Source organism: Corapipo altera, unplaced genomic scaffold (assembly GCF_003945725.1).
Source record: "Corapipo altera isolate COAL_440 unplaced genomic scaffold, ASM394572v1 45, whole genome shotgun sequence".
Classification (NCBI taxonomy): Eukaryota; Metazoa; Chordata; class Aves; order Passeriformes; family Pipridae; genus Corapipo; species Corapipo altera.
The window spans coordinates 6,466,655-6,489,426 of record NW_020884877.1 but is presented as its reverse complement, the minus strand read 5'-3'; the positions used below and the strand labels follow the sequence as shown (position 1 = coordinate 6,489,426).

The 22,772-nt window shown below is 43.9% G+C and overlaps 1 protein-coding gene across 5 annotated transcripts in view; it reads left to right on the top strand.

Moving 5' to 3' along the window:
- SATB2 (SATB homeobox 2) overlaps window positions 1-22,772 on the top strand; it is a 213,565-nt gene that overhangs the window by 174,816 nt on the left and 15,977 nt on the right. For all 5 annotated transcript variants that reach the window (XM_027637229.1, XM_027637228.1, XM_027637231.1 and 2 more), the window contains 2 exons: window positions 1,901-2,056; window positions 13,856-14,053. In XM_027637229.1, the coding sequence (XP_027493030.1) occupies window positions 1,901-2,056; window positions 13,856-14,053 (354 nt within the window). The remainder of the gene's footprint in view (window positions 1-1,900; window positions 2,057-13,855; window positions 14,054-22,772) is intronic.

The window sequence follows — 22,772 nt, the reverse complement described above, 5'->3', positions numbered from 1 at the left end:
CTCGGCTGCTGCGCTAGCCAAAGGCTCCAGCGCCTGGGAAGGTTTTTTTTATACCTGACAAAGCTCCATTAAATGAGTCCTGACAGACTTGGACAGTCCTCTTCCTTCCCATGATCCCTTTGTTGTTTTCTTATGTTTCCCACAATTGCCCTAACTCTCATGTATCTGTAAACATTGAATTTCAGAGTGTGGTGTCCCTGTCAGTCCATCCATCGGTCCGTACCCGACATGTGCTTATGGCCTCTGGGTGGCAGCGAGTTTAGCTCTGGGCTCCCCGGGCACCGGTGGCTGTGAGCTGCCCCAGCTGCCCCTGCCCAAACACAGGGGGGTGGACTTAGTGGGAGCAGGATATTCTTATGCCCTTTCTACATGTGTCCTGCCTACAACAGGCAGGGAACCAGCCCAGAGCAGTGCTTTCTGAGCCTGGGGAGTAGGACAGGGAGAAGATACAGGTTCGTTAAAGCTTTATCTGGAAGCAGTAAGGAGGAATGATTAGTCTAGCTTGTTGCCTTGATTGAATTTTGGCTCTGTTATTTATGTGGCCTTTGGTAAAAAAGGATGTTAGGGAGAGGAAGATTTGGAGGACAATAAAACAGAAAGAGAAGTTCAGAAGGTTTGGTTTCTCCTAGGTAACCTTCCCAGTATTTGGGCATGTCTGCTTAGTTAAAAATGAACATTGGATGTACCCTAGTAGGCTTCAACTGTGACACAGAAACAGGAGCCAGCTGAAAATGTTCATAATGGACCCAAATACAAGTGTCACCAGGGTGTACGTGTGGGTTGGATCTATTGGGAAGTGTGAGCTTTGCCACATAGGTTATATTGTTTCTTAAGACCTTTACATCTCAGGAGAAAGCAGAGATTTTATATCAGTAAATCACGTTTCCTTTAAAATGTGTAAGGGGTACAGTGATCAGCCCTGGTATCTCTCCTCTTTGAGCTCAGGAAAGCAAATGAGATCTGTCTCCATGGGGCTGCTGGTGCCAGGAGCTCTCAGTGCGCATCGCACTGCCCTCGCTGCCTCACCTGCCAGTGCGTTCTGGGGACCCCCACGGCCGAGGGGCTTTAAAATCAATGTCTTGTAGCAGTCTGCTGAACTGTGTTGATATAAGCCTTGTAGGGGTAGTCCAGCCCAGGGAAAGTTCTGGCAGTGTCCGTTATTGTCCTTCATTTGTCACAGAAGCTGATGGGAAATCATTCAATTAAAAGGAGTGCAGTGGAATACGCAAAATCTCAATATGAGTTTAGGAGAATGAGGGCAGCACATCAAAGGCATGCCAAAGCCCAGCTTTATGAAATGATTTTTTTTTTTCATTTTCACTGATTTCCTAGGTGAAATTAGGTGACTGTCTGGCTAGCATAATGATGATAAGGCTGGGAAACCATACATACTCAAGTGACATACATATAGTTTTAATAAAGGATGAGGGAGACTTGAGGGAGTGCATTAAATTGAGTAATAATTTATTATTTAGAGACCTCTACCCATTTACTCATTTTTTCTGGGAGAATTGGCTCTTCCTCCAAGGTGTAGGCCACTTTTAGAGAGGGGGGAGAAGGTAGAGCCTGGCGGCTGGGCTGCAGTTGCTCGCTGGCAAAGCCAACTTCAGCGACTGCCTGCAGCCGAGTGCCCCGGCTACCTATCCTGTTGTTGAGCTGCTCAATAAACACGCTGGGAGAGGGAGAGGGGGAGAGTTGACAGGGCCTTGCATTTCCTATAGGAATGCACTGCAATTATTTCCAATCACAATTAACCTGATTAGAATAATGGACAGGAAGTGTCCCTCTGTAGCTAATGCAGTTTGGCATCAGCTGACTGAAATCCTTTGATAATTTCTGCACAGATGGCTGGGCTGAAAGCAGCACTTTTTTAATTATTATTTTCATGGTCTCTTGGTAGGCCAAAACGTCGACACCAACAACAGACCTCCCCATTAAGGCGGACAGTGCCAACGTCAACATCACAGCTGCCATTTATGACGAGATCCAACAGGAGATGAAAAGGGCCAAGGTATCTCAAGCTCTGTTTGCCAAAGTGGCTGCCAATAAAAGTCAGGTGAGTGGTATAGAGGATTTCATTGTCGCGGGGCTTTTTTGGGTTTTGTTTTTAAAGCAAACTCTGGGGTTGAGACTAGGCCCACCTCCTCCTCCCACCAATAAAATTACATCTGTTCCTACAATAATAATAATCTTCATCTCTGGGGAACCTGTCGTGTTTGGCTTTTGCCTGCTTAAGTGGTTTCCTTTTCCCTTTTAAAAGAGGTTGAGGGAAGGGTCAGTTCACAACCGAGCTTTTTCTCCCCTTTGGTACAAACATGTATGTCTTTTCCCATGTGTGGTATATAACTTACACCTCTGCTAGCAGGACAAGGAACTTTTAAAATGTTGGTATCCTACTCATTTGGTGGGTAATGAAATTGTTTTCTCAAGTTATTAACTGAGGGAAGGCAATGGGAAACGGCATATTAGGCAGGTGTTTCCTTTTTTGCATGTTGTATGTGCTGCATACAGTATTGCCATGTGAATAATTCACATCAGACCCAATCATTTTTACGAAAAGGCATGAGGAGACATTGCAGTAAGTTCTCCTGGATTAATTTCTACCTTGGGTGTAAAAAATACATGTGGGCAAACCTAGGTCTGGGTGAAATTCTTGAAGAGAATCCATTAATTTAAAAATTTCATCCAACTCTTTAAAAAAATATAATGCACCAGAAGGGATTTTATGGAAAGGCGGGCAGACAGATTTTTTTGAAGGGCAGCAAGTGGATTGGAGATTGTTGGAAGGAATTGTTTACTCAGTGAAAAGAGCTGCTTCTGATCCTGGATGAAATTACTCAGTTGTGCTAGGAGAGGGCATCAATATGCACACAGAAATGCACAAATGTGTATATGACAATGAGAGAGTGGGATAGAAGTATCTAGGTGCATGCACTCTGAAAGATACATACTTTTCCTCTGTGCAGAAAAACAACATTGTAGTCATTAAAGTAGATATAAAATAAGTGGTTGAAAGGCTTATAAACAAAGCATCAAAGGCTATCAAAGCATGTGGTGGAGCTTTGTCCTTGTTACAGGTATTTGTGCCCTGACACATGGAGATCTGATTAATTTTTCCTTCCTCATTTAATCATTAATTTTCTTTGCCTTTTGCTTTCTCTTGTCAGGGTACAGGGGTTACAATCCCTCTACCCCCCAACCAAATCCCGGGCTCAGTATGAAATACATAAAAGGAAAATACCATGGAACCCTCTTAAACTGTTAAATGCATAAAAATCTCATGTACCACATGGCAAAATATAATGAGAACTGGAGCTGTTAAACGAATAAAGCTGTTAAAAGCATAATGCCACTTGGCACAACTACTGTGCATTTAACGGTTTTCCACTGTGTAATAAATGACATATGTGGTAAACGTGCAGTAAATATAAAAACTGCACAATTGATTTTGCAAACGTGCCCCTTATTCTTTACTCCATGCAGATATCAAAGTTCCACCCAGAATCCGGACTGGACAGCTTTTAATAAGGAGTGTTTAACATAGACCGAAAGCCAGCCTCTCTGAGGTTTGGCTTAAAATTGCCTGCAAGCTTCCTGTCATTATACCCAGAGGCTTCTTGAAATAGAGAGGGACTGAACCACCCAACAATAATTTGGGTGGCTCACCAGCTTTGGTCCGTGCCAGCTTGAGTGCTCTCTGGCAGTATTGCACACCAGCGCCAAAATAAAAATAAGATTCGTAGTCTTTCACATGGAAAAAGAACAGGGCAGATTTTGAATACCAGATGCAAAAGGTTAAGAACAGGATCCACAAATGTTATTGTTTAAAGCAAAGTTACTGCACATAAAGGTTTTGTTTCTTCAGCAGCAGCAAATAAAGAAGTGTTTTTGGGGCTGATGTTTCTTTTGTTTCACAGCCCTGCCAAAGCAATACTGGCTCCCTGGGATAACCCAGCATTTGCCATGCTGAGATGTCATAGCACTCTGCTGGAGCATGAAAGTGGTTTATGGGGGCACTGGAAGGCAGGGAAGGGAAGCCATAGCCAAGAACCATAGTGGTGTGGGGCCTCCCCCTGCCCCAAAGCCCACCTGTGTGCCTTCTCTGGGTGGCTTGGTGTCCCTGCTGCAGAATGGGGTGCTCTGTGGCCCACAGAAATGCCAAAAGCAAGGACTCATCTGCTTGTGTAGGGCAGAGCCATAGTGTCATGGTCAGCATGTCTCCTTAGGTCTAGCTTGTCTGAAAAATAGCAGTTGGTTGTTCCCAGTGTTTGCACAGTCCAGTTGTGCCAGTCATGACTACTGCTGGTGAAGATGCTGCTGATTTCAGCAGCTGAGTTACGTGGTGGGAAGCACTCATTGAAAACTGCCCATGTTTGCAGAAGAGAAAGTTTGAAAGAGAGGGAAAAAAAGAGCGAGTCTGAGGCTTTGCTTGGACTCTCCGCCAAGGTTCGTTCACTTGCTATTCTCCACAGGCCTGGCTTGTGTTGCATTGGCTTCCTCTATTATTCCCTCACCCCAGACTACTGAGAGGCTTCCAGTTTGCTAACAAGGCATGTGTTATGTTGGGCGCTGCTGTTCTGTCAACAACAATCCACGGTGCTGTGAGATCTTCACAGTTTTAGCAGGCAGTGAGGCTCCAACAGGGCTGTTTTGACATTTTATACACAGGGCTGTATGTCATGTACCCCAGAGAACATCCAGAGGCAATGGAGGCCTCATTTCGTCTTCTGTCTCAGTACAGGAAGAGTGGTACCCACTGAGAGCAGTTATTGCAAGTGGCATCATCTACTGGTGGAGTTAATTGACCTCTAATTTAACAAGCAACCATCTTCATTCTTAAGTCATGGTGGAGTCTCAGTTTAGCAACTAAAGAGAAGGGCAGCTTCTACAAACTGAGGTTGCAAATCACAGAGCTCACAAGTCAACATGTCAGGGCCTCATGGAGGTATCAAGGTAGTATAGGGAGAATTCTTTAAGGGAATCCACCTTCATAAGGATTTCAAGCCATTCATTTTAGACATTGACTTATTCAATCATCACATATTTACCTTAATATGCATTTTATTCCTTACAACTTATATATAGACATTTTTAGCCTTATTTTTGAAGTGATGTGTGTCCCTTTGTATTTTTGAAGCCAGCAGGAGCTGAGAGCTCAGTGCCACAGGACAGCCTCCAAAACTGTCCTGCTATTATAGTTGCCAGCTATTAGGATGTACTCGCTGGACAGCATGCTTCTCTGGGGTTGCTGCCTGCTTGTGCCCTTTGTCCTTTTAGTGGCTAAAAACCTGAAACCTGTATCAGCACATTGGGAGTGTTTCTGAGTGTGGCCAGAACAACAGGATTTGGTTTCCAGTCTACACTTTGGGCTCTCCTGGTTATATTTAATTCACAAGAAGATGGGTTTTTGGTGTGCCATTTCAGAGAGGTTTGGGTGGCCTGTGTGTCTGCAGAGCTGTGCAGTGGGGCAGTCAGAGACTTGGATTGCTGCACATTTGGACTATTGGTTGTCAAAGCTGGCTTCTGCATTCAGCTCTGCAACTGCTCGATAGCACAACCTGAGGAAAACCATTTCCCCCATTACCATGTGCCAGCCCTTCTGTAATACTGTGCAGCAGCATCACCCCTTTGACTTCTGCTAGTGAGAGGCTACATCAGAGGCTGTGCTGTGCTCAGCAGACATTTGTTTCTTAGTCTGTGCAAAATGAGTTTAGGAATGTAGTTCTGTTCATAATAAACAGTCACTATCAAAATAAATAGTGGGCACAGTTGGCTGGAGTGCTTGTTGACAGTCTGAGTGAGGGAAGAGCTGGTATGAACATGGAGACCAAACTCCCCACAGTTCTACCACGGCAAGAGACTCTTCTTAATCAGGCTGGGGCAGCATGGGGAAGTGGGGTGCATGCTGCTGAGTATCTACCCTGGGCAGGGCAAATGGAGCCTTCACCAGTCAGGTGAAACAAAAACTATAGCCTTGAAACTGAAATTTTTTGCAAGGGACTGGAATTTGTTCCAGTTATACCACAGTAAAGCAAGAGAGACCCCATGGAGCAACATTTGAAAAAACATTAAGCTGGCAAAGCTCAGTCTCTGTTTTGTATCTTTGCCCTGTTTAAACGTGGGCAAACACAGAATAAACTTGACTGAGGGTTGGAAGCTGGGAGTAGAAAAGCCCTTCATTTGAGGCCCTTCAGGTAAAGAGAAACCTAGGCCTATGGATGGAAACCGCTGTGACAGTTCCTTGCCTTTTCATGTTGAGATCCCTGCCTCATTGCCAGGATTATCTGGGAGCCTCTTCTCTGGCCCTGGAGGGTGTTAGCCCACATAGGGCCCCATGCTAGATGGGACTCAGCACCATAGCCACCTTCCCATACCCTGACCTTCCACCAGTCCTACAAGAAGAAAGTGCAGGTGCTGTGAGAGGAGTGAGCAGCGTCACTTGGAAGAAGTGTTAACTCTAGAAACGCTTTATTTCATCCTTCCCTCTCCTTCCTTCCCAACTTAGATTCCCTTGTATTCATTTGATGTAATGGGATGCCTTCTCTCCTCTTTCTAGGTTATAATAGGTATTTTCTGTGCCCTTAAACTAATTAGCTTCTAGTGATGATGAATAGCAACTAGAAAAAGCAGCTGGTGATGAAGATGTGTAGTGTATCTAGTGTGTGTGTACAGGGCACTTCTTACTGCTCTGAATCTCTACAGCTGGGGCATATCTTTTGTGCTGATATTTTGATGTTCTTGTTACATATTGAGGAAATACAGAAAGACATTTCTCTCCTTGGCTGAACTTGGAATTTCTTTGAAGTACCTTTAGACTTGAGCTGCTCCTGTACAAACTTCTATATGAAGTCACAGTGTGACCCTCATCCATGACAAGCTCGAGAACTGGGCTCCTGTGAACCTCATGAGGTTCAACAAGGCCAAGTGCAGGGTCTAGTATCTGAGTCAGGGCAACTCCCACTGTCAACTCAGGCTGTGGGATGAAGGGATTGAGAGCAGCCATACCAAGAAGGCCTTGGGGGTGCTGGTGGATGAAAAGCTGGACAAGAGTGATGAAAGTGTGCTCACAGCTCAAAAGGCCAACTCTATCCTGAGCTGCATCAAAAGCAGCAACATGGGCAGCAGGTCGAGGGAGGTGATTCTGACCCTCTACTTCACTGTGGTGAGACCCCACCTGGAGTACTGCATCCAGCTCTGGGGTCCCCAACACTTATGGACCTGATGGAGTGGGTCCAGAGGAGGCCCACAAAAATGATCAGAGGGCTGGAGCACCTTTCCTGTGAAGACAGGAAGAGAGAATTAGGGCTATTCATCCTGGAGAAGAGCAGGCTCCAGGGAGACCTCATTACAGTCTTTCAGTACTTTAAAATAGGGCTTATAAGAAAGATGGGAACGAACTTTTTAGCAGGGCCTCTTGTGATAGGGCAAGTGGTAATGGTTTTAAACTAAAATAGGGTAGATTCAGACAAGATATAAGGAAGAAACACTGTTGGTGAAACACTGGAACAGGCAGCCCACAGAGAGGGCAGATGCCCCATCCCTTGAAACATTAAAGGTCAGGTTGGACGGGGCTCTGAGCAGTCTCATCTATTGGAGATGTCCCTGCTTATTGAAGAGGGGGCGGATGAGAGACCTTTAAAGGTGTCTTCCAATCTAAACTATTCTGTGATTCTGTGACAGCATCTGCAGCAGTGCATTTGCCTCTGCAGCTGAGTGAATAAGGGACAGTTGTGGATCTGGGGCTTTGCTCAGGAAGTCCTTGGCAGACTTGGGAGCTGATGGTGGGATGCTTGCCCTAACCACAAACCCACACTTCCTCTCTAGCGTGGGGAGAAGCTAGTTTGAACTTGGCATGCTGGAAATACCCTCGGTGCACAGCATCCTTCCCTCTGAGGCCAAGAGCTGTAAGCAAACTTGGTGTTCCCATGAATCTAAGGTACACCAGGGCTCATGTATCTCATTCTTTTCTTTGGTATATTCGTGTTTTATAAAGCTAGTGAGAAACTGGCCCTCATGAAAATGCTTCGCGTTTTGCCTTGAATTTTTGGGGGAGGAAAAGTACCAAGTGTTTCAAAAATCCAGGCTATTGAGTGATTAACCTTGAACTGCATCGAAATGCTCCAAGTAAAGCTTCTCAGGTTCAGTCCCCCTCCCCCGGCCCTCATCAAGAATTCATTGAAGCCATGACAGAACTCTCCATTACAGTTAGTCTTTTATCCATTCCAGCTTTCTTGATTAGGTTATCTTGAATCATTAGGGGGTTTATTTATTTTAATAGACACTTATTGGATTCATGGAAAGAGAGTTTGGCGACTGAGAAACAAGAGCTGAATATTATCTGGCTCATTTTGCACTGCAGAGTCCCAAACTGAGCAGAGGGAAGAGAGGCTGAGGAAGTTTGTCCAGAGGACTCCTGTGATCCCATGTAGAAAGGGAGACTTCTCTAGGGAATACAGCGTTACTTTACTAATCTTTCAAGACTTGCGTCAATCATTGCTGCTTTTTTTCCTTTTGTCACATATGTTGACATTTTCTGCACTGATGATGTGGGTGAGGAAATGGCCTTTTACATTTATTTTTGAGATTTATTCCTGAATCACTCTTACTAAAAACTCTTCATTTGCCTACTCATGCTTTCACTGGAGACCCTAGAAAATGTCAACACAGAAAACTAACTGTATTATTGCTATTATTAATAGTGCTATTAATTTTAATGTAAATGCAGGGAAGCACAAGGTCAGTTTAGCTGCAGTGTTGTCCATGCTCAAAGCAGAACGGCTGCCTGTGACTAACTCACTGTGGACACCCAACTGCTGCCTCCTGCAGTGGCTTTTGGCAGAGATGCTGCTCAAAGCTCAAGCACTGGCCTGCACCCCAGCACAGCTGTGAGCATCAATCCTTCCCATGTGCCTTCTAGTCCTTAATCAGAAATTTGGTCCTTGGCAGACTGCAGGTCAGCAGATCTGCAGGAGGCAGTTTTTGGGGCCGGTATATTTGTGCATACCTTCATCGAGCGCTGGAAAAACTGACCTTATTGTAGCCTGGTACCTCCAGCTGCTGGAGCAGCCTCCCCTGCTCCAGAGTAAGCCTAGCTAAAGTGAAAGGGTCAAGCTGCTAGAAAGGGCTCGGGGATAAGTGACAGAGAATATGGTTCGGGATTGCTGCACCAGCTAGCTGTCCTTGGGGGGGTTCGAGTGCGCCAAGGCTCACGCTTTGGTGTAGTAAGCATGCTGTTTCTTTAACAGCATAAAAGCACAATGTGAATGACTGGCTTCCTGCAGATTTTTGTTGTTGTTTGCTTAGCTATGTGGAAATGTATTTGATTAGAAGACAGAGAGAGAGGTTAAAAATAGGACATTAATATGATATTATTTGTTTTATCAAATAAAATGCTTAGAAAATGTTTATCTTGTCTCATGAGAACAACAAAAATAGAGGCTAGCACTTCTCTGCAGCTCTCTTTAATGAGCTAAATTGGGCTGCATTCTCGATGCCTCTAGAAGTTTTGGGGTGAAATGAAGGAAGTTCTGAGCAGAATTCCTTGTAACCACAAGCACTGGGTGTGCCTGAATGTAGAGCCAAAAGCATCCTTTAATTGTGCTGTTTTTCCTCCTCTTATTTTTAATGGAAGACATTCCCATTTGAGAACCTTAGAAGCTGACATTAAGGGCTGGATTCTGACACCCATATTGACACCAGTGTGTATCAAACTCTCCTGGTAACACTGTGACAGCCAAGGGGGCTGTTTGTGCGGTGGAGCAAGACCTGTCATGTGCAGGGGAGGCAGGATCAAAAACACGGCATATTATGGGTCTGAGGAAGGGTGTGTTGTTTCTTAGATTTTCAGAATACGTTCACAGAAGTTGTATTTACTTGTAATGCAGTGAGTCAGATACTGTGGATGAGTGGGAGAAAAGGTGGTGAGATAGTGTCTCCTTCACTTTTCATTCTTCATGCCAATAAATGTAGCTGTAGATGAAAATTCACTGTGAATGGCTGTAGCGCCAAGAACTTCTGTATGTTAGCATTTCTTAAATGAAATAATTCTCCTGGAAAGCTCTGTGTAACATACACAGACCCCAAAGAAATAAATAAAAGAAAATAAAAAAATTGTAACCAAAAAAGCCCAAGTTGAGATTTTTAACAGTAAAAGGAGATTTTGTGTATTAATAATTCATGAGTTCTCATTGAACATGCACGAAGAAACGGTGCTATTCAATAGAGAATACTGTCATCTGTCACTGTTTTATTTGACATTTACACTTTTTTTTTTTTTTTTTTGCCTGGTACTGCAAAACTTTCTTGGATGGCGTGCTAAGATTATTTAAATAAATAATTAAAAAAAGCCCATACAGACTTTTCATCTGTGCATGGGGAAGGCGGTTACTTGCAATCATAAGGAACGTGTGAGTAAGCTGCGGGCGCTGTGTTTTCTCACGTATTAGTCAAAGCTATTGCCTAATAAACAGCCCTATAGATGGATAGATAGGGTCTTGAATGAGTGCCCGAATAAAGAAAGGGAAGGGTAGAAAAAGAGCAATGAAAGGCCAGATTTGATGCAGATAAGTGTACGCATGCACGCAGCGGGTACGCGTGTGTATGTGCGGGGGTGAGCGAATAATGGCTGTTGTGAAGAAAGCTGCCACAAATACATCGCCGCCGCTGGTGCAAAAATAAATATTTATAAATGGGTGTTGGGGGAGATCCAGTCCCACACAACGTGAGAGAAGACAGGGCATTTAGCACAATGACAATTCAGTTAGGTGCACCTTGCAATTTCTTGCTAATATTAGGCTCATGGAAATCTTTCTGCTCTGTAGGTTAGTTATTATTTATAAAAATCACAGAACCAGCTGATACATTCATAAGCTAATTATTGTAGCAGCTGGGTACACATGGTGCAATATGTCTGAGGCTGTGAAGTATCACAGATTTCTTGGGGCCTGCTGTGGTGGGGGTGTGCTGTTGAAGGCTAGATCCCTTAATCTGATCAGCCAAGCAAATACTTTGTGGGGAAACTGGATTAATATCTCTCTAAATACCACGGATGTGCTTCACCTTCAGAACCAGGCTCCTTTAAACGTGCCATTAGCTTATCTCCTTTGGGGAATGGAGAAGTTCTCAGGTGTCCTCAGGATGGTGGGGTCTTTGCCTGGTGCCTCCCTTTGCCAGAAATTAATTTGGTTTGCTCATGTCTGCACACATGGTCACACTGCGGTCTAATCTTTTCCCTAATAGCTCCAAGGTCAGGACCTCAAATGTTGCCAGGCAAATTGAGCGCTATCCTTCTTGAAGACTAATGGCAGAGAGTGCCTAGTCCATAATGATGCCTGTAGTGTTGCTCTAAGTGATTGTAATGAGTGCTGATTATAACGGGACAGATAAATCAAAGTGCAGCAGTTGCCATCGGGCTACCCGGTCCAGCCCTGGGAAGGGGAGGTGGCCCTGCTGAGCCGTCCCTGGGCTCTGCCAGAGCCAGGCACTGTGCAGTGCCTTGCAGCCCTTGGGGAGCCCCAGGAGCTGTCCTTCCCCAGGGCCTGCCTGGCATGGGCTCCTGCTCCACCAGGTGCAGGGTTTTGTGTGTATTTTCTGTTACACAATGGGTCTTCATGCTGCAGCATCCCCCAAGAGATGTTAGACATACCTGCTTGAGACATTTGAAAGAATTCAGTTGGAGACTTATTCAGCTCACTGTAAACAGGGAGAAATGGGAGCTTATTTTTTTCCACAGATGGTTTATTTTCCATTTCAACAATTATTTCCTTTGTATGGAGGAACCCCTGAGAAACCACTGTGGAGTTGGGAGACTGTGTTCCCATCTTTTCTCTAAAAGAGAGAAAGTTTTTGGTGGATTTTTGAGCAGTGGAAGGGCACAGAGAAGAACTGAGGCTAGAGGTTATGGTCATACCACATTAAAATGCAGACTTCACCTGGCCAAAAGATTGCCCAAATACCAATCAGAACACTTTGAAAATATAATACAGGTTTTCTTTCCCTAAGTAAATGACTAGATATCTTGTTTTCATCCTTGCCCCCCCCCCCCCCAGCCCTCCTAGTTTATTGCAAGAAAAGATCAGGTCTGCACAAATGTGGCCTCTCACTTGTAAAAACAAGGCAGTGTTGTGTTACAGATTAGTTTATAAATCCCTGGTGGCTTCACAGTTCAGTGCCTACAGCTGCTGCAGATGGGCCTGGGTTTTTGTCTCTTCGCTGTGCTGCAGCCGGCAGTTGAAGGAGAAAATGGAATGATCAGGTTATTAACATGTAGGCCGTGAGGAAGAGGCTGCACAATGAGAACAGCTGGTGTTGCTGTCTTGGCTGATGCAGCGGAGATAATCAAATCTTGCCTTTTTTTGGGGGGGTGAAGGCAGAAGACACAGTGGAGAGTAAGACAAACAAGGGCTTATGATATTATACATGGGGTTTAGAGTGCACGGTAGAAGTTTTCAATGGCTTACAAGTTGTTACACAAAAAAGCAATTCCAAAAAGCCCCCCCATGGGCTGGTAATGAACCTGGCTGTTCAGCTTGCTCCGGTCGCTGTTCAGAAAAACACAGTTTTGGCTACTTCCTGTACCAAACATTTTTAACATTGATCAAGCTATCTTGTAGGTACTGTAAGGTGCCTGTCAAAATGGTGTCAATATGCTGAGCTGTAGCTCGAAAATGATGGGTTATAAAGCTACTAGGTAAAATATTTTGACAGGAGTCAGTAAGGCGCGTTGACAGCATCCTCAGCATTATCTTCTCATCTTCTGTCGTTTGCATCACATCTCCTGCACAGGCACAGGAGGGGAGTCACTCTCTCCAGCCCCAAGTGGGCTGGCTGCTGGCAGGCAGGACAGGCTGGCTGTGCCCCCACTCTGGGCAGGTGCAGCAGCAACCACTATCCCTGGGTAAGCTTCTGGAGACACCGGGTCACTGCTGCTCTCACCTGAACAGCTCTTGCCATTGGGCTGTCTCCTCGCCTTTGGCATTCAGGGTGGTTTCTTCTTCCTGGAGCACTGGCGCTTTCCCCTCAGGGGTCTGAGCAGTCAGTCCCTGTGGAGAGGTCCTACAGCTCCTTACATACAGCAGGAACGTTTTAAGGGCATTTCAAACTAACCTTAAAACAATTGAGCAGGATTAAAATCTACTATTATGATGATCTGTGGTTGGGTTTAGAATTACCTCCGCCTAGTATCTTCATTTCTCTAGTAACTTCTGCAGGACTCTGCTGCTTTTTTGCTAAATACCAGAGGATTCCCTTTCTGTGAGGCTGTGTCTTCTCTAAGATTTGATTATTTAAAGCTTTCAAATTTCAGTGGGGTTCAGAGCTGGGGTAGGCAATGCAACGGAGTGACAGCAAATCAGAAGTCTTTACTTGATAGTATCTTCTACTAAACATTTTCTGTAGTGGTTGAATTTCTGGTTCTGCAGCTGCAGGTTGCATTGAGGGCTGTTAGCAAGTCTCAGGAGATATATCTCCTTTTCTCTTGCTTAAATGGAGGAATAAAGGGGCTCTGAAACCAAAGTGAAGATGAATATTTGTTTCAACTCTGGTTTCTATAGGAAAAATATTTATATCTGAGCATTTTAAACATGGTGTGAATACGATGGGTGCAAGATGCTGTGCTGCCTGGCTCCTGCTAAGCACTGCTACTTGTTTCAGTTTCTCCAACCTACAGGAAATAAAATATATCAAAGATTTGTCAAGACCAAAGGGCAGCTGAGAACTGGGGGGGGGGGGGAAATTTTATGTGTGAGATGAGACCAGTAAAACTCGCACCACAGACTGGTAGAATGTAGGTGCCCTTCCACTCACACCTGGTTCCTTGGTGTTCAGTGAACTGACTGTACTGACCCTACCATTGCAGGGCTGGCTGTGTGAGCTGCTTCGCTGGAAAGAAAACCCAAGTCCGGAAAACCGCACCCTTTGGGAGAACCTCTGCACCATTCGCCGCTTCCTGAACCTTCCCCAACACGAGAGGGATGTGATCTATGAGGAAGAATCCAGACATCACCACAGCGAGCGTATGCAGCATGTTGTCCAGCTCACTCCTGAGCCCGTGCAGGTCAGAGCAACAACTGCCTCCTCAGGGTGTCTGTGTGGGAGGTAACACAGGGGGTTTGAAGAGTGTAACATGGAGAAGTGCTTTTTACATATTGACTGAAACTTAAAAGTACTTCTAAAATGACCATGGTGAGCATTTTGTGGGAAATGGGCCTTCATTTCACAGCCTCGTTAGGATTGTTGTGCTCCTCTATACAATATTTGTGACTAGTATGAATTTTTGGTTTGTAGACCCTTGTCCTATCTTTGTCTCAGGTGTTAATAGAATGAGAAATATAGGTACAAATATGCATAGAGAAAATAAAATGAAAATACTGCAAGACTTCTCTTCTTTGCAGTTCCAGCTTCAGTCAGAAGAGAAAATCAGCCTTATGTGTATTCCTAGTAACTGGTAACACATGCTACAAACCCAAACATCTGCAGATGGTAAAGGGAGGCTCAGAGGATGTTTTTTTCAATCTAAAAAGCTGAGGTGACACCTCCCACATCAGACTTCCCACTTTGAATTGCCACTGATGCTTGGTCCCATTCACCTGATCCCATCGTGTGACCACTCTGAGTGTCATCCATACTGCTCTTTGATCATCTCAGTTCCTCCTCCCACCTTCACTCTCCTCAATGTTGTTTGATGGTGGATTGCACTGCTTCACTACTCTTGCTGTGAACCTTGGCATTGAGCCTCTATTCTTTGTTGTTGCTCATGTGCTGCTGCTGCTACCACTGCTGCCAGCCATCTAGTCACCTCTTTTTCAAGGCGAGAGGTTTTTCTGTCCTGTTGTCCTGCCCCACCTGAAACATGTAGGTCTCACTCAGATTAATTATTGCATAGTTAGTGCTTTGTCTCTTCTGCTAACAACTTCCTCCTTGCTTTCATTTTGGTCTTTGCTTGGAAGAAAAAAATCTGTGTCCTGGGGTTTGGATTCTCAGAGCTATAAAGTAGGGGAAGCATTCTAAGTAATTAACATTGCAAAATGTTTGTGGGATCTTGGATGTAAGGAGGTACAAAAGGGTAAAGAGCCGAACTAAGGTGGGAAGACAACTAGACCTGCGTAGATTTGAACTTATTAGCCCAGTTCTGATGCTCACAGCAAGTGGGAATATCCTCTAAGGGAAGTTAAAAGAAAAAGTTTCCCTGGCCTCTCGTGGGTGACCTTGATGATTAGCCTACTTTCTAGAGCCTTCTGCACATCACTTTTCTGCATCGAGCAGGTCAGCTCTAGTGAGTGACATGTTACACTGTGTTGGAATGCTGTGCATTTGTATTTGTCAGCAAGTTACAAAGCCATGGATTAATTTTTTATTACAGTCAAAATATGAAAAATGAAGAAAAATAAATGGAACCAGCTGGCAACTACATACAACAAAACTCTGGAGACCCTGGTAGGCAGTTGATACAGTAGGCTTGTGTTTTGGGGGTGCTGCATTTTAAAGCTATGCTTGCCCATCCAAAAACCCCAGTAGGTTTCTGAGTGACACACTAGCAGTGCCAGGCACAGGAGGCTTGCTGCCCACCTGCTCCCTACTCAAAAGATACCCAGCATCGAGCAATTTTTTTGTGTAGTTTTCGGTCTCTGGGACTTGAATTGTTTCAAGCAGCAAGGTTTGTTTTTTTGGCTTTGCTGCAAGGGTCACTATTAGGTAATTAGCCATGAAGAATCAATGACAGCGGCCAGAGATGTAAAGCTGAGGTCCTCGCACTTGCAGTCACTGGAGATTTTGTGACACTTTACATAAGGGTAGGGGTCTTGGGCCCCGCTCCTGGCCGAAGTCCAGGCCGAGTAATTACATTCTGCCTATCTGAAATTCCCCCTGTAGAGTCAAGTGGGAAAGCAACCCTCATTTCCTTCTCAAAGCAGTGGCTAGTGCAGAATGTCTGCCTCAGTGCCTGGCTACACTCTAGCAGCAGGTGGAAACATCCAAGAGCTGCAGTCACCGACCTACTTTGCTTTGCAGGCTTTGCTAGTGAAAAGTGTGCTGTAAGTTGAGCCCTTACCTGCAGCCTTGATGTCAAAACAACAGTCCTTTGAAGAAGAGACAACAGCAGCACTGTGAATAACCACAGGTGCAGTACTGTAGCACCGAAGCAGGCAGGATGCTCTTACCTCTACTCTCTCTCTGTCCACCCCATCTTTCTCTTTGCTCTGATGGATTTGACGTGCATACAGTAACTTCTGCCTGGTGCTTGAGCCTCCTGTTCCTGCAGCTGTGAGACTGGGAAAGCCTGAAAACGAGCTGCCCCACACTGCTGCCAGAGCTCCCTGCCACTATGAGCCCTCTCTGGGCTCAGATATTCTGGGCGTGTCCCTCTGTCACAGTTGGAAGAAGATCCTGGCTATCATCAACAAGAGACATGACTAGGCAAAAGATAATGGATAGATTTCAGCCTTTTCCTTGGTATGGCTTCTTGGAAATGGTGAAGATTTCATTGTGATGGGTTTTGTGTAGTTCACTTGCTGATTACAGGGTTAAGGACAGTTCAGTGAGGGAATCACCCCAAGGCCCGATATGGTTTCTGTCCTCTAAAGGCGGGGTGTGCGCTGTGGGGCAGTTGTTGTAGTGCTCTAGAAAATCAGCTGCACACAAGTTGGCTCTTGATGTTTAAGGGATAGTTGTTTTTTTCTGTGAGAGGTTCTTGCCCTCTGTTTGGTATTACTAGCCTGCGCCTCACTGTTTAGCTTTAAGTTCAGGGTTTTAAAAAGAAACATTTTTATTTTTTCTCTCTTCCATTAGATTTTTCCCATCAGCCATATATGAATCCATTTGATCAATTATTTTCCTGTTTCTAAAATGCAAAACGTCTACAGTGGAAGCTTAGTGCACAAGAAATTCCTCCCTGCACACTTGATTTATTTGTTATTGTGCTGAGGAGTCATAAAATGTGAGCCCTGTGGAGCTCTGTGACATGGCTGTGTTCTCTGGCAGCACTGGGTGGGACCATATGGATGTGTCAGAGTGTGGATTTTCCTTCACATGCTGGTTGCAGAGCATTCATGCTACACCTACATGTTGCTGTGCACGCAGGCTGAGCTCACCACAGTCTCTCACTTGGTCTTTAAGGAAATTCAGGTGTGCTGAGTGGCTCTCCCTCCGTTTCAATGCAGTGTAACTGCAAAGTGCTGCTGTAGGACCAAGGAGAAGACGTGTGAGCTTGTGCTAGCTGGGCTACCACAAGGACACCACCTCTCATTTATGGAGTGCCTGAGCCACAATTTCCTGGAGGGTGGGAGGGCATGCTGGAAAGCATTACTGTATTTTTACCCTGTTCTTATCCTCTTCCCTCACCACCAGGTGTGGGATCCTGGCTGGACCTTTGATCTGGCTTGGCCTGGCTTATAAGTGTGTGCAAAGTACTCTCTTTGCAGCAAGCAGTCCTCATGCTTCTGTGTTTAGCTCCCTGCTCTGCAGAGGTGAGGGTACCCTGTCTTACTTTCTATCCCTTGCTAAATCCCACCGATCCTGGGCTGTTTGCTGGCATTGGACCTTTCTGGGGTGTTAATGCTGACAAGTGCCTACAGCTGCTTCTCTTGCCAACCAGGGATTCTGTGTTTGTTACAGACATGCTGGGACACAGTAAATCTAATTTCTCTCCTTCTCCCACTATTCGTCTGCTGTGTCCAAGGTGACCACTCCAGAGAGTAACCATCTTGCCTGGCACTTTAATGTAGTGCTAATTCATTGTTAATTGCTGGGGCAGAGAAACCTGACTCCGTTGGGAAGAGTATGAATCAGACAGTTGTCTCTGGAGTGTCGGGGTGTATAAACCAGTTCTTTGGAGTAATGAGCCACCACTGCAGCAAAGTACCTACTTTTCAGAGAACAGGGAAACCTCACCTTTCATTTCCTGCATGAGTTGACAGATAGGTCTGCTGAAGCTGGTAGGTACATATTGTTTTAAGATCAATCAAATGTTGCTTTCTGATACACTGTTACTTTTGTCACTTTTTAAAAATAACATCCCTCCACTCCCCCCCTTTTTTTTTGTCAGAAGCTTTGATTTAGACAAATCTGGCAATTTATAATAGTTCAGATCATAAATCATGGGGGAACATTAGTAAATAAAAGAAGGCATAGTAGAAAGCTCTAGGAAAGCTCTTTTGTATTGGAGTTCACTGCAAACATTGTGGTCTCTCTTTAAATATGCAGAAAAAAACATACCACAGAAGTAAATTAAATACTAGTTTTATCATTTTGTGAGAGATGGAAGGAAACAAGTATTTTAGAAATGACAATGAAATACAAAAGAGCAGAACATGGAGCCCTCATAAAAATGGGTCAAGGCAAGTGGCGATGGCAGTCCAATGAAACTAATTTCATATTCTCTTTCTAGAAGTAATAAAAGGGGAATGAACATCACAGTAGTGCTTTTTAATGAAATATCTGATTCTAAACAATGTCTTGGAGTTCATGGGTCACACAATGCAACAAACAGTGAGACTTAAATTTTCTTTTCTTAAAAAATAATATTAGTTAATAATATTAGGCAATGATGAGTGAAGCAAAACTGTATTATTCCGTAGGGGAACACGATGTGCTTAATGATCTATAGGATGATGTGCACAGTGAGGTTTTGCCATGTTTGTGTGAGTTACAGCTGAGGATTTTGCATACTGGAAACTAGGACTGAGTTGTCCCTGAGACTGGGCAAAAATTACTTTCCCAAACTATGCTAGCTCTCTGACGGTGGTGCTTACTGTTTTATTAAGGCAATTTTTTGTGGGGAATTTTGTGCCCTGTGATTCATTCTTAATGGCTACACCCTGATGGTTTTGCTTTTTGATCATTTGTCTGCACTCAACAGACAGATTGTAGATGCATATCCACTTCTTTTTGACTTTCTGAGCTCCTTAATCTGTGGCTGAGTATGGTGTCCGCTCAAACAGGGATGGTCAAGACTGGTGAGACAATTTGTACTCAACAAACCCAGATGGACTTTAAGAGATATTTGTATTGCAGATTTATTCATTCCACTCAAAAAGCTCAGTGCTTTGGTTTGAGAGGGCTGCAGCTGGAGTATTTTTTTTTCTTTGATTTAGAACTACAGAGGGAAATGCATGTCAGAACGAGGTCTATGAATTTTGTAAGTGGAGAATATCTGTCTTCCTAGTTGCTGTGTTATCTGGAGTTTCATTCTCTCTTATCAAAATTAGATAATAACAGTCAAGTTCAGTATCTCCTTTCAGCCTAAACTTGAAAAACCACTGAAAAAATCTCAAACTATGAAACTACTATTTCTGTGCAGTGTGAAAGCTTAAGGCAATATGTATTACAAATGCCACTTACTCTGCATTTATCTCTATTGTGTGTGTGACTGCTTTTGGGTGGGGGTAAGGGACTCTCTTCAAAGCAAGTAGTACAGGCAAAATCCTCAGAAAGCTTCTACTTCTGAGCTGCTTTCTCATGCTGCTCCATTACCTGTGCCCTGCAGTCAGAGAAGCTGCATTTTGAAACACAAGCTGTGTCTGTGCGCTCTGGTTTTCCATCCTTTTGGTGCACGCCATTTTTCTGATGCATCACGGTAGCTCAGGAGCCTTGCACAAGTTTGACAAAGGAAATAGGAGCACATCTCAGACAATGAACCCCTTACATTTGACTCTGAGGTGTCCAGTAGATCTTCTGGTGATTGATAGCTACCACAATTGCAGTGGAAAGCCACTGGGCTGTGACTGCTGTAGCCAAACCTGTGACTGTGCTATCTCAGCTGTTTCTGTTTAGTGTGGATATCTAATGTGGCTGAAAAGTGCTGCTAATTTTTTTTAACATTAGGCCTGCTATTCCCCTTGAATGATAGTGGGGAGTGTACTTGCAATTAAAACCAAATTGCTTCTGTTCTGAAATTAGTTTAGGTTTAGTATTGTTCCATTTAACCCTAGAAATGGGAGATCAAGTAAACTGCATAGTTTTGGGTTTTTCTGTGGTGGCAAGTTTAGTCTTGTCAGAGTAGAATACCCTTTCTGTATTTGTTCAGACTCCTGAAACTGTGAGGCCACCTCAGTGCCACCTGCTCCTGGACAGATTTCCTTTGATCCAGGACCAAGTGAGGACAGGGCAGGGATGAGGTGGGACTCTGAAGTGGGGGAGCCCTGCGAGCATTGCTGATGTTTTTCTTCTGCAGCTTCTTACAACAAAGATGTCTCTGAGGCTACATCTTGCGTGAGGCTGCCCCAGAGCAGCTCTGTTTGGGCTGCTGTGGCTCTCATGGTAGGATGCTCCAGGCAGAAACTTCCCTTAAAATCTGAATGTGTAGATTTAGCACTGTGGAGACTTGGCAATAAGCAGCAGGGTGGTGGTTTGTGTTGCTCTGACAAGTTGTCATGTTAGCAAATGACATCACTGTAGCTCTGGCCCCTGTTGTCTCACCCTTTTGCCTTTCACACACAATTTGACCAGATTTAGCCCACATTTCTTACAGCCCTGGCCCTGTTGTAAATGCTAAGCTGCCAGTGTTGTAAGAAGTCATAGTAGGTTGAGGATGAGCAAACATCTAGAGCAAGATCACTAAATAAAGCTCTTTAAATTCACACAACCTTTGAAGCTTGCCAGCAGCAGGCAAACCTTGAACACTGAAACACCACTAGATGAGTTCCATTTATGTTTGAGAATCTTTGCAGTTAAAAATATTGCTCTTTTTAATTTCATTTTAATGCTCCCTAAATACTCTGTGTCCCTCACACTTGTTCATAAATTATAATATCAGGCTTTAGAGATGTGTAAATGTTTATAGGCTATTGGCTGTATGCAGCATTTTATTCTCAGGCTCCTTACAGAAATCTTAGGATAAAGTCAGAGCCCTGGATCATTGCAGCTGGCCTTTCTCTGCAGATAGACAATTGTAAAAATTACAAGGGGAGGAAAACCATTGTGTATTGTGCTACTAGAGCACATTGCACTGTTTTTCCCCTAAAGATCTATGAGACCAAGTGTGCTGTTCTTCCTCCCATGTTGCACAGTGTCCCCCAAGGAAATGGTGCAGCTTCTGGGCAGTGCTGGGAGTTAGGCTATGACAAAGCAGGATGTAGATGGTCAGTCTCCTTGCCCAGGGCCAGTCTTTGTTTTTTGAGATTCTTTGGTGTGCAGTTTCCTTTTTTACTCTTTTTTATTTTTTCTTTTCCTTATTTTTCTATTTTTTCTTCCCCCTCCCCTCCCCCCCAGGAGCTGAAAATACTCAGAGACTGTAACATGTGTGGGGATATGGGGTTTTTTTCAGGATTAGTATGTTATTCCATGTTTGTATGGACTTCTACAGGCATTGCAGATTGAAAGGGGAAGTGTTTTTGTGTGTATGCACTATTCTCACGCATCAAGTATCCAGAAGTACAGTAGCACATATTTTTTCTCACAGTCATCTATGCTTACAGTGTTTCAAAGAATATTCCAAAATATCTTGGCACAGACAAAGCGAAGCTGTTTGCAAGATCCCTAGCTGTGGAACAACAAAGGCTACATTCTCAACACACATCACACATGACTTTTATTAAAGTCTTAAACAAAAATCAGATAATGTATTTAGAAAATTGAACTTCGCCATTTACGATGCTACTCACATTGTGAAAGGAATTAGGTGTCCCCTTGTGCCTCTTTTCCAATGATTTTTTTCTCCATTTCTACTCAATTCTTCATGTTTCAAATTAGAAGGTGAAAATCTTCAGTACAAACAAAAACATTTTAAACCAAATAATTTGGGACTAGCTCCCATTGTGGTGCCTAACTTAAAAAAGACTTGGTGTTCAGAAACCAAGGAATACAAGCATGCCTAAGGTGCCCCTCGTGGAACATTCAGAACTTTGAAACATCTAAAATCATTATTAACCACTTAGTGTCGCATATGGCAAAAAGGATGTGGTAAATCACAGAACGCATCCTGGATATTACAGACCCAGCCATCTCATTAACTTTGTGTCAAAAAACATTCCTTGGTTTCCCGTTGGGGCTAAATTTAGTTTTATGCTATTTGTGCCATCATAGTACAAGACAATGTTGACACCCTTGAATTTTCTAGTTGCTTTTTCTCAAATTTATGGTTTGGACCTCTACATTATGCACTTATTAGGCCATGCTCATTTAATGTGCCACACTTGAATCCAAGGCACGTGAGCAGGGAGAGTTGTGAAGAGCCTCCTTCCTTCCTGGTACAAGTCCTGTCATATGGATATTGAAGAAGGTGAGCACATTCTGCAAAAAGGCTTAATGCAGACCTAAAATTGTTCTGGGCTTTTAAGAGAGTTCTGTGGCTAAGTCTCATGGTTAGATCTGGAAAACCTGGGTGTTCTCAATTTTGCTTGCAAAAGGCTTGGCAACCAAGGTTTCTTTTTGTGAGATTTTGGTAGTTTTTAGAGTTGAAACATGCAGAGTATCACAGAAGTCCCTTGTATCCTCAAGGAGTAAGAGCTGCCTCCTCTTTCCATGCTCTGTTGAGAGAAGCTGGGTAGCAACTGCAAATCCATCCAGTTGTAGCAGAAAGAAAGAGACACACTAAAATTCCAGGACTCAACAAGCCCCATAAAAAGATCCGTCTGGACAGCGCTTCACTAGTTAAGTGCTAAGTTATTATTATTATTTATTATTTATTTCCTCTTCTATTTTTCCTCTTACTGAACAAGCAGGAAATATCTTTGTTCTTTCATTTTAGAAGTGAAATAAATGTATTCCCTGCAGCATTTGAAATTTTAATAATCCATAATAAATAAAATCATATCTAATAACATAACTGCTTTCAATTGGCA